Below are 12,262 nucleotides of genomic sequence, written 5' to 3' on the forward strand. Positions count from 1 at the left end.
TTGTGCAGTCGTGTTATTTTGTGAAGAAGCGAGTTGTAATATTACATTTATGTTATGAGATTAATCGGACATTTAGACATGTGTATAGGATGTGTTTGGGTGAGTTAATTAACCCTACAGTTTCCTGTTCATTCACTGTTCAGCTTCAGCTCACGCAGCTCAATCCCCAACATTACTGACTACAACTGGATTATTCGAAACACTAGAAGTGTTCTTTCTAGTATTTCCTTCTTTGAAAAACATTGTGTGAGCACTGTTAATATCCTGCGTGTAATTTTTACAACAGTAGGTTTTAATTAAAATCAATGCTACTACTTGCTACGCATCTTAAATTCGAATGCACACAGTTTTTGCATTCGAAAGTGCATTTTTATCTTAAATTCGACGAGAGGACAGAAGCAGCGCGAACAGCGAAAAAGTTGATGACGTTCGTTCTTACGTAAACAAACACGGATGTAAACAAGATGGGCGATATCGAGGTCAGCAAAAAATTATCAAGTCATGTCCATATATCGTATTAGAACATAGCATAATCATCATGACAGGCCTAGATATGTAGCTTTTGTGTTATTAAAAAAGTGACTGAACTGCTTTGCAAGTTTATATTTGTGACGTAATTCCTTTGATTTCAGCCCAGTTTTACACATTTATACAAGCTAAGATGAACACAGCTGACTTACAGGATCGCTAATGCATGTACATCTTCTTTAAACAGTATGTGAATCAAATTTAGCGACTCACCATACTAATAAAACCATGCTCTGGGCATCCAGGTTTTAGATTGGAACTTGGGAACTAACGTTTTCCACAATATTAGTCCTGACCCTCATTCTAGCCTAGCTGTGAAATTTGCACACATCAAAGCATTTTTTTTTTTTAAATTCACATCCCATCAATATACATAAACAGTGGTGTGAAACATCAAGCCTCGAGAACCCCAAAGCAATGTGCAGGATGATACAGCATTTCCTCCATGATGTCTAGTGCACCAGCATTGTGCTCCAGGGAAAGTCTGAAATGCACTCTGGGATCTCACCTTGCCCAGCTGCTGGTGAACGCTCAGGTTGTACATCATCACGATTCCATCCAGGATCTCCAGCAGGGACTTCTCCGTGATTGGCTGCTCGGGCTCTTCCAACGGTCGCCCCAGCAACAGCCCATCGTTACCATGGCTTCCCTCGACTAGAGATGGAGGGGTGAAGGTACATAGGAGAGAGGGGGGAAAAAAAAGATGTTAGAGGAGTTTTTAAAAAGAAAAACAGATTATCCACCAGAAAAGGTTTCAAAAAAGTGGCACCTTTTTCTCTCAGGAAAGGTGATTTTTTTTTTTTTTTTCTTTCCAATCCTAGCCTAGCTAATTGGTTTCCCGCTGACTTCTTTTGTAGGGCTGGAAATTGCAGTGTACTGGAGGTGGACAGGGCTTTGTTATGCCCTATAGGGACTCAGGGGGTAATGTAAGCACCAGTGACATTAAGCCTTTATTATTATGCTGTGCTATCTTGATAAAAATAGACTTCTCTCAAGTGCAAAATGATACATGTATAAAGCTCAAGAGATGGCTTATGGTATTTGCAGACTGGGAACAATGAACACGACAGTCCTAAATTGTGTCTACCGTTCCTGTAGCAATTGTTCTAGGAAGCGTTAGATGTTTAAGCAACTCACTGTCCTCTTCTGTCCTCTGCTCCACAGGCAGAGTGCGCACTTTGACCTTTTCCGGGGGGGCCAAAGGTCGCCGTGGGGTCATGAGGCTGACCGCGGCCGTACTGAGAAAACGATTGGCTCTGCCCAGAGTGGGAGAACTCAGCCAGCTCGGCCTGGCCAAAGCTCCGCCCATCGCTGCTGCACCAGACGGCCTCTGAACACAAACACACACAAGCACAACTCCATAACGATTAGCCCCCTTAACAATGATGCGCAATAACTGTCCGAGTGGTCCGTTAGAGGACGAGGCACAGAGCAGTTTTGTAGCAAAGAACTGCAGTATGTAAAAAAAAAAAAAAAAATAGAACTATTTACATTTAAAAATGTGTTTAAATAAAAATAAATATACAATGCCCCCAATATGTGTAAGCTCAAAATATCTCTTCTTGCTTAGCATCATTATTTTACACAGTAATTTATGTATATGGCCAATATTTATACAGTTAACCATGTAATTGTAGGAATGATAGAGATCTTTTTTTCAAGCATTTTTAGAAGGAGTCTCCACTACCAGTGCTTTGTAACAGTCAGAGGCAAAGATGGTAAAGAGGTGTGGTTTTCTACCACAGGAAAGTCTTTAGGACAGAGGTCTTTGCATACCTGGTAACAGGACAAGATGGTTTTTTGGCTTATTAACTTCATGAAGGGGGAACAACTGTTTACAGCTGTTACAATGTAAGGAACTAACTCCAAAATGCCTAGAACATTAAATGTGACTATGAACAGATTAAAAAAAAATAATATTGTCTTACTCTTTAATACATAACACACACACACACACACACACATATACATATATATATATATATATATATATATATATATATATATATATATATATATATATATATATATATATACACACATATACATTATACAAGTTTCCTAAAATCGCACACCCTCGAGTGTTTTTTTTTCCCTTACACCTGGTCATGAAAAGGCAAAAGGACATATTTTAACAAAAACATATATAATTAAGCAGAGCCGAGTTATATGATATGAAGGAACAAACAATACGTCCAAAGACACAGAATATTTGAATGCTCCTTTTCTGCACCATTTTCCATTCACACGCATTCGCATAAGAGCTGAGAGGTGAAAGAGGCTTTACCTGAGCAGCTCCACTTTCATCATCCTCATCCAGATCGTCCATAGACGCAGCCTGGATCTCCGCAGGGTCGATAATGATGTTGGCTTTAGCCGCCAGGTCGTCTGCACAGATTAACACACACACACACACACACACACACACACACACACAAGCAGTATGTGACTGTTCTAGCTTTCTCAGCTTCATTAGAGGCATTACTTTCTCAATGAACAGAAGGTACAGCATTGGACACGCATTATATTCTGTCCCTTTAGGGAACCTGACAAAACAGTTGCACACCAAGACTTTATTAGTGGAAAAAAAATTCTAAATTCCCACACAACCATGTATTATTCATTGTGTTTGTTTGTGTATATGTGGAGCAAAATAAAATCAATACTCTGCATGTCATGCATCATTGTGCTTTTGAGAAGCGCCTTGGGAAAAATTGTGTACTACTTCTTTTTGGAGATGCCTTGTTGATTGAACAGTCTAGCCAATCTCTCAGCATTAAAAATGTATATTAAGAGTAATAAATATGCCTGCTTGAACAAACACAACAGTCCTTCTACATTCATTTCGGCCGCTATATGCTTGACAGTAATATTAATACGAAACCCAAACAGCATTAACAGCATTATGTAAATGTATGGGGATTTAAGTGCAGTACAGGTGAAGAGGGCGACCCGCAATCGTGACGATGCAACACAAAACTCCTACTGAAAGTCGACCAAGTTATGAGTAATGTTATATATGACTAAAATATACTGCAATCAGAAATGTGTCGATAATCGTTTATTTACATTTACATTGATTCATTTAGCAGACGCTTTTATCCAAAGGACTTAAAATTAGGAAATACAAGCAAAGCGATATATCAAGCAGAGAACAATACAAGTAGTGCTACCATGCAAGATTTATAATTGAGTTCAAAGTGTGCAGAGTAGTGTAAGAGCCAGAGTCAATTTTTTTTGTTTTTTTTAGGATAATGTGGGGTTGGCGTTTTAGGGGTTAATTAAGTGTTCACGGAAGAGGTGGGTCTTTAGCTGTTTTTTGAAGATAGTGAAAGATTCTGCGATCCGGATTGAGGTTGGAAGTTCATTCCACCACTGAGGAACAGTTAGTGTGAAGGTTCTGGAAAGGGACCTTGAGCCACGCTGAATAGGTACTACTAAGCGTCGGTCATTAACCCATCACAGATTACATGAGGGAACGTAGGCCTTCAGGAGAGAGTTGAGGTAGTGGGGTGCTGTTCCAGACAAGGTCTTGTACGTGAGCATCAAGGACTTGAATTTGATACGGGCGGTTACAGGAAGCCAGTGGAGGGAGATGAAGAGGGGTGTGACATGGGTCCTTTTGGCTGGTTGAAGGTGAGGCGTGCTGCTGTATACCGTATAGAGTTTATACCGTAATATTCAACCTACAAGATTCAATGAATGAATGGATGAACAAATAAAAATTGCATATAAAGTAAATACATTTAAATATAATAGAATTATTTTTTTAACTGATTAAAAAAAATTATAGAATTTAAAATATTTTTTTAATTGTAAAAAAAAAAAAAAACTTTACTTCAAATAAATAAAAAATTTAAGATAAACAAGAATGAAGTAGTATAAAGAAAAATGTATTATTACTAAAAATAAACTATATCAATTGTATTTAATCTCCAATCAGCTACATGTTACTTCTCCCAAAACCCATTCCCAAAAACTACTTCTCCTTTCCTCACGTAAACACATCCTTTTCTTATTATTGATTTTATTCAGTAATTACAGTGAAACTAAAGTTAATAATCGAGTTGTTTTCTCTGTGTGATTCTTTTGGTAATTGTTTTATGTCTAAAGTATACATTTTATGTATGTTGAAAGTCAGTGTTACAGACATACATTTACATTTATTCATTTAGCAGATGCTTTTTCTAAGTATGAATGTTGTCACATCTGTATCACAAATGAGTGCAACAATGAAAAAAAGAAATGCTTAATAATTGTAATTTTTTTTATCATTATAACATCATTAAATCACCCACTTTGCGAAAATGTTAAGTCATCTTTGGATACTGACGCTCATTACATTAGATAATGCCAGATCACACAACTGCGGGTCAGCAAGTTCAGAGTGGCGTGACTTTTCTTCTGAGAACATTTCCACTTATTTTAAAAGCACTTGTCTGCTGGCTACAGCTGCGTTCTGACCTATTTTGGCCACAAAAATAACCACCATATAACATTTCCTGCCTGTATCATCACCAAACCCTCTGTCAAGGCTGATGTGGTGTGATTTGCAAGCCCGAGGAGAAACTTGAATAATGTTTAATTTACCTGCACCATGTAAAAATCTTCATTACACCTGAGCAAGTGACCTCTCAGAGACCTTTGTTATGGCACCCGGCAATAAAATCTGTGCATGGGTAAGGGTTATAAATTAGAAGGGGATGTTTTCTTTATTGTTGGGTTGGTTTGCCAAGAAGTGTGGAACAACGAGGACTTGCGTGGTTGTAAATTCGGCCCCGAGCGAAGAAGCAGGCTGCATGTGCCAAGCTCATCTAGGAAGTAGTGGGATTGTCCATAAGGCTGGAGTTTATCTTGGGTTTATTTCATTGCTCACCTACAGGCTGAGAAGAGCTGAATTAAATCAAGAGATTTACACTGGGGGGCACGGGCAAATAGGACATTAAACTTAATGAAGAAAGTAAAAAGGTTAGCGAAGGAACATGGCAGCCCTCGATTCAAGCTCAAGCTGTTTTCATTACTTTGAGGCAACAGCAGTTTGGATAAAGTTGGAGGAATGAGAAACTACATAAGCTGGATCAAACTCAAATTATGTGTGGACCTAAACTCCATTTGATACCATCCATTTATCAACCCAAACTTTAAAACTCGATCTAATATAATGAGACCAATCGAGACAAGCGCATGCAGCCAAACCTGCAGAAGAAAACAGCCATCCATAACCATTATCATAAAAATCGCCAACGATCATGACAACGATGATGTGAAAGAATCGAAGCTGGCCTACAAACCAATCAGAGAAAATCACTACGACAAGATGCAGCGTGTGAAACACCACACTTCAGTCATTTAGGTGAATAAAAAGGGCACAAAGATTTGAAGGGGAAAAAAAGACAGAAAGAAAGGCCAGGATGAAGAAGAAGAAAAAAAACTTAAATACGAATCGATATCATCAAGCAGTGAGAGAGAGCGCAAAGTTCACGTTTCAGATGCCCTTCTGTTCGGCATATTACAGAAAATACACGTCAACTCCGAAACTATGAACAGAATGCAAATAGGCATTCAATCAGCTTTTCTCTGTCAAAATCATATTTAAGTGCCGAAAACAATGGAAACAATCAGAGGCACCTGAAAGAACTCAATCAGGAGACGACAGAGGCAAATTAGCTAGCCGGGAAAATCTGTTTATCCAAACGAGACACCGAAGAGACATCACGTAAGTAATCAAGAGTTTAATCAAGCATCAAAAAAAGTGGACGAATATTGGAAAACTGATGCACATGCTTATGCGTGTATTGTGAAGTATAGTAAATAAGAGGTTTAGTGATTGTTGAGCAATAATGCAACCATTTTTTGTTTTGAAGTATGCAAATGTGATAAAGGGTAAAAGTGTGCTTATATTTCTTGTTTTTCACACAGGACATATTTTCTAAAGTACACACTATTGGTCTTTTAATGACTTCATGATTTGTTTTTTTATTTAGCTCAGTTGGTTTCACATTTGGTGCTCTAAGTGTTCCTTGATTGGACAGGAATCGGATCGTCCGATTGGCTCTTTCGGTTCGTTCACAGACAGTTTTTCCTTTCCACATCATGCAAGTGCATTGTATTCGAAAGATATATATAATAAGCATGCTGATTTTACCGACAGGTGAATAAACAAACCACTTCTGACATTTCTATGCACGGTACTCAATTTAAAGGTGCATTAGGTAAGATCTGTCAATTTCTATCAAGATTAGGTCTTTAACAGTTAAGTAGATAGACAAGTAGGTCGATTAGACGTTTGAATAAATTTTTTTAAACTCCTTGAGCCTACCCCTCATTCCCATCCATGTTCACAAAGCTCCACTACCCCGGGACCCATGGTGGCGTGTAGAATAAAGTGTCTATTAAATGATTGACAGGACGCACATCCAAACATCATCAAGGATTCCGGACTGGGGTTAAAACTTTATAATTTATTATGTTTTACATATCAGGTTTGTTCCACAGTTATTCTTTGATTTTTCAGTATTACCACAAACACTTGGTACTTGGTATTCTAGGTATAACTTTGTGAATGTGGAATCATTTATTGGCCACCAAAGTTTGTTAAGAACTAGGAAGATGAAATAGTGGCCCATGGATCTGTATGTTTACTCTGGTCCCAATCCACACTCTAGTTAAGTTAGATTTAAATTGCAACAATTTCCCTGTCTCCTTGTTGTTTCGATCACTACAAGCATTGCCGTTTATTTTGGGTTCATGTCACGTGTTGCTGTTAGTCCTGTTTCCACTGTCTTATAGTTTCTCTATGTACTGTACTCCCTGCTGTTTCTGATTCTTGTCGCGAAATCTTATCGTGCATTTTTAACTTTAAGTGCGTGTTTTGGTTTTTTATTTCTTCGTTGTTCCGGTTATTTTTTTTTTATTCGTTCTTGTAGGATCGGGAATTACTCTTGTGTGATGTTGCCTACCTGTGTTTTCACTCATGCTAAAGACTATGAGAATGTAAGCAAGGAATCAGTACTGAAAAGCAGAACCCGAAATTATTTGTTGTTTTTTTTATATATATATTTATACTCCAAGAAGTTTTGTCTAAATGCACCTCTAAGGGGCACATCAATTCAAAAATTAGCAAAACTGTTCCTAACGTTTGAGCTGCTCATTATAAACTCAGTATTGCAAAAGAGGAAGTCAGCCATTTTGGATTTTAACAAAAACTTAGAATTTTTTTTGCTTTTATACCTAGAATCTTTGTGATATCTGAAACACTGCACCACTGTCAGTCCATGCTGAATAAAACCTGTCTCGGATTTTTGATATTCAGCACGGGTCATCCATAATGTAGAAACAAAACTGATCCTGAAGCAGGATGTGAAGCCATATCTCAACAGTGGACTGACATATTGCTGTCAAATTTAGTACATCTCAATGGCAACATGGAATGGAAGCAATGATGTCCCAATGGCTTCTGGTCTTCCTCTGTCACTAAAGAGTGAGGCCAGAAAGTGCTTGGCCCCATAATCGCTGCAACAATTTTATTTATTTGTTTGTTATTTTAAACAAAATATCAAAAAATACCAGTCACATGCTGTCCTTTCTTTCCCTGCCCACCGATATAACTTATATAACTATATAAAATCCCCACGGCATTATATTCAGACCTCTTCATAGCTGTTCTAACCTACCTTCTGGAAAATCAATGCCCATCTGCATTTGAGCCGTCCTAACCGACGTTGGCATACATCTCATCCCCATCAGCTTGCGAATTTTACGAGGTCACAAATCAAAACAGAGCAGCCTCGCTTCCTCCTGATGGCGGGTGAGCGAGGCCGACTCAGATTGCGCCGAATGATTGCGGGTATTGCGTGATGCCCTCGCTCTCCATTTGCTAATTAATCGACAGCTTTTCGATCCACATCACTTTGCTAGAAGTGGCAAGAAGATCGATAGGAAAGGGACAAAAAGTGCTGCAAAAGTTTCACAAGAAAATAAATGTAATGTGTGCCTCAGAGTGCTTCATTCTGTGTTATTGATTATCTGAAAAGTAGAGCTAAACTGCTCAAGTGCCTCAAAGCAACCATTTCAAGATTGGTCTACAACATAGACAAACAGAACAATCTTCTCAATTTCTTTTTTGAAATTATATTAAACCATGACACATATGGAAATACATCCAAATTATAAACAGGTATTATGTAGACTGACCAGGTTTCCCTCTCCATAATAAAAGAAAGCTCTGGGAGAGTGACCTAGGAATAGAGTTTGGTGATTAACTATGAGCTGATTTATTCCTCAGGCCATTCCTCATCCATCTGTATAAGGAATGGCCTGTTGCAAATTCAGGTTGTTCCATGCCTGAATATGTTTAAGTGAATGTTCCCTTCATTTTGGTCATGTCCTGTCTTTGAGCATCCATATTTGAAACATATTCACAATTGACAAACGTATCATTAGATCGCGATCCTGTAGTCAGCCTCTTTAGTGTAATACCAGAGGGTATTGACTTATCCAAGCGTATGTATCTCACCTTGCCAGGCATTTATAACTTCTGCATTAGAAAAATGATCAATGCCCAGATTTTTATTTACAATTCACGAGGTCTGTTGAGAAATTCTTTAATGTTTGGAGTATATTTACTTAATATGTAGAGGGTGTTGGTGCACTGTAGCTTTTATGTACCTTTCTGTTTTCTGTACAGTTCATTTAAGGCTTGTGGTATTTTTTGTGTGAGTGAATTATTCTTTTTTTTGGTGTTTTTTTTTTGTTTGTTTGTTTGTTTGTTTGTTTTGGGGTATTTTTGGGCAGGTATGTGTTCCTGCACTAATTTTATTTACTTGGGTTGTTATTTTTTCCTATTTTATCTTGTTTATACATGGTCACATTTTCAATAAACAATAAACTGACATAAAAAAAAATAATAATAAAAAAAACCTGGAACAGCCTAATTTATTACAGCACTTTTTTTTTTTTTTGCACTTCCTAAATCCTACTTATTTCCAGCATATCCTTCTAAACTAGGACTCGTGCTTAGGTGGGAAATGCTCATCAATTTCTCAACAATATCTTATTTCCTTTTTGCACAAAACGTATTGTTATCAATTTGATAGAACTAATGATGGATTGTGAACAGAGAGTTAATACTTAATACATATGCATCCTGCAAGCTAAGTGCATCCTCAAGACGAAGCAAAAAAGCAAAGAGATGCATCGCATTCCTCTGAAAAGGTCAATTTTATAGATGTGGAAGCCATTCAATGACTTGTACGCCACCAATGACTCGACAAATTAACCTTCATCTCCCCCTAGTGGATCATCAACTAATCAAGTTGAGTTGTTAAAGCCAGAGAAACTTCCCTACTGTATTTGTCTTTCCTCTTCTGAAAGATAAAGCACTGGCACGATGATGCAGCGTGACAGGAAGAAATCAAATTTAAGTTCCAAACCTTTCAGCGTTTTCTTGAGATGAGAGAGCAGTCCTCCGAGCCGCTGCAGGTCAAAGTAGTCCACCTTCCCGTTGTAGAAAAGCTGTGGGGGGACGTAGGCGTCTATCATGAACAAAATAAAGGAGAAGAAACATTACTCAAGCAGCGGAAAGCATAAAACTGATAAACAACATGGCAAACAACTTCTGGACTAAATTTGGACTTTTACAGCTTCGAAGATTAAACATTTCCACAGTACAATACATCACATTCAATTCAATTCATTTCAATTCAATTCAATATTGTTTGTATAGCGCTTTTTACAATAGACATTGCCTCAAAGCAGCTTTACAGAAATAATTACATTGTGAACTGCAATCTCAAGGAGCCGTTCAATATCGCTTACAATTTTCTATATATAGTTTCTCCATGTACAGTATATTTCCATTTATAGCATGACACTGGTGTTGATTCCTACGCCAACAAAACCAAAAAAAGCTGTCGACCTGGAAGACTTCATCGCCATTACAACTACATCATTTCATCCATCACCATTACAATGTGATGTATCAGCCAATCATGTGGCAGCAGTGCAATGCATAACAAATCATGCACATACAGGACAGGAGCCTCAGTTAATGTTCACATCAAATAGCAGAATGTGATTTCATTGACTTTGACTGTAGCATGGCTGTTGGTGCCAGACGAGCTCTGCGAGTGTTTTGGAAACTGGTGATCTCCTGAGATTTTCATGCACAACAGTTATTAGAGTTTACATAGAAAGGTGCACACAAAAAAAAGAAGGAAAAAAAAACATCCAGTGAGTGATGGTTCTGCAGATGGAAACACCCTGGTGATGAGCGAGGTCAGAGGAGAATGGGCAGATTTCTTGGAACTGGAAGGAAGTCTACGGTATATCACATGACCACTCATTCCAACCATCCTGAATAGAAAAGCAACACGTAAAACCTTGAAGGGGATGAGCTCCAATGTTCTGAGATACTTTTCTCCTCATAGTTGAAAAGATGAATTAGATAATTTACCACAGACTTCCTTTCAGGTGGAACCAGTCTGGCAATTCTTCTCTGATCAGCAGTTTCTGCAACATTATTGTTTCTATAGCAACAATTCAATCACAGGGACTTGAAAGATGGACTTGAATTCACAAGCAAATCTTTAGGGTTTTCAGTGAGGAGAAGTCTATTTGGCATCTAAAAACTTAGTTTCCAGTGTCAGCTCTTTATAAAAGTCTAACTTATTGATGTCACTAAGTTTTCAGACATAAAAGTCTTCAAAATGGAAAAGGAATTTCTTATGCATGATTGGGTAATGGTTCGGTTCTTAACTTAAGGAAACCTGAGCCACTTCTTAATGAAACTTGATGAGTTCCTGAAGCCCCACCATCTCTGTCTCAGTGGAAAAGGAGCATCAAAGTAAGTAAGTAAATAAGTAAGGCAGGAAGGTAGGATGAAAGGTCAGGAGATATAGCCTTAATAGGCGTCAAGTAGTATTGACCGAATGAATAGAAGCTTCCTCTCGACATCTCCACTTTCCGCTCATCTGTGTTTTACAGTGCTAAAACAGTAGCATAACTGAATTTGGCTTCCAACCCAACCATTATGGCCAAAGTGATGTAGAAGTGATGCCAGACCATAACAGAGTTTAACGCATGCAGAATGAGAATGTATGTGTGTGTGTGTGGGTGGGTTCACCTTCACTGCTAATGGCTCCTGGCCTCTTGCGTTTTCCTTCGTCCCAGTAGCCCCTGACTGCTGTTATGAGCCGATGCATGAAGCACACCATGTACTCCGGAGGGCACAACACCGTCGGGTTCTAATCAGAGATAGAGAAAGATTCATTTATATATACACACACACCACATCGCTGCGCATGACCCGTAACTCCATGAGCGGTTAATCGGAGTAGTAATACAGCATTTTTTCTTTCAGCTAAAAGTACTGAGATGAATTAGTTTAGGATTAAACCATATTAAAAACATTATGCTTCACAAACTGTGGACATTTTGGAATCGACTGCAAAACACTATTTTAGAAGCCTTGCACACGAGTGAATCACACACTAGTCAGCAAGTCCAACGCGGTTATTAGCCTACAGAGAGCAGATGTAGTGTTAAAAAAAAATTTAAAAAGTGACGCAGGAATGAGACACCACTGCTTTATATTCACTGCAAAAAAATGATTGCAACTGGAAACATATTGAATACTCATAGAAAACCATAATTGGAAAGATTATCTTAGAGGTGGAATATTCAAGTATCAAGTGTTCAAATGTTTATAGGCCATGGATAGAAATATGTCGTTTCT

The 12,262-nt window shown here is 38.1% G+C and overlaps 1 protein-coding gene across 4 annotated transcripts in view; it reads right to left on the reverse strand.

Annotated features, from left to right (window-relative positions):
* LOC108254904 (E3 ubiquitin-protein ligase RNF123) overlaps positions 1 to 12,262 on the reverse strand; it is a 150,255-nt gene that overhangs the window by 115,616 nt on the left and 22,377 nt on the right. For all 4 annotated transcript variants that reach the window (XM_053673946.1, XM_053673945.1, XM_053673944.1 and 1 more), the window contains exons 20-24: positions 11,651 to 11,771; positions 9,960 to 10,061; positions 2,816 to 2,916; positions 1,666 to 1,858; positions 1,037 to 1,182 (exon numbers count right to left, since the gene is read on the reverse strand). In XM_053673946.1, the coding sequence (XP_053529921.1) occupies positions 1,037 to 1,182; positions 1,666 to 1,858; positions 2,816 to 2,916; positions 9,960 to 10,061; positions 11,651 to 11,771 (663 nt within the window). The remainder of the gene's footprint in view (positions 1 to 1,036; positions 1,183 to 1,665; positions 1,859 to 2,815; positions 2,917 to 9,959; positions 10,062 to 11,650; positions 11,772 to 12,262) is intronic.

Source organism: Ictalurus punctatus, chromosome 21 (assembly GCF_001660625.3).
Source record: "Ictalurus punctatus breed USDA103 chromosome 21, Coco_2.0, whole genome shotgun sequence".
NCBI lineage: Eukaryota > Metazoa > Chordata > Actinopteri > Siluriformes > Ictaluridae > Ictalurus > Ictalurus punctatus.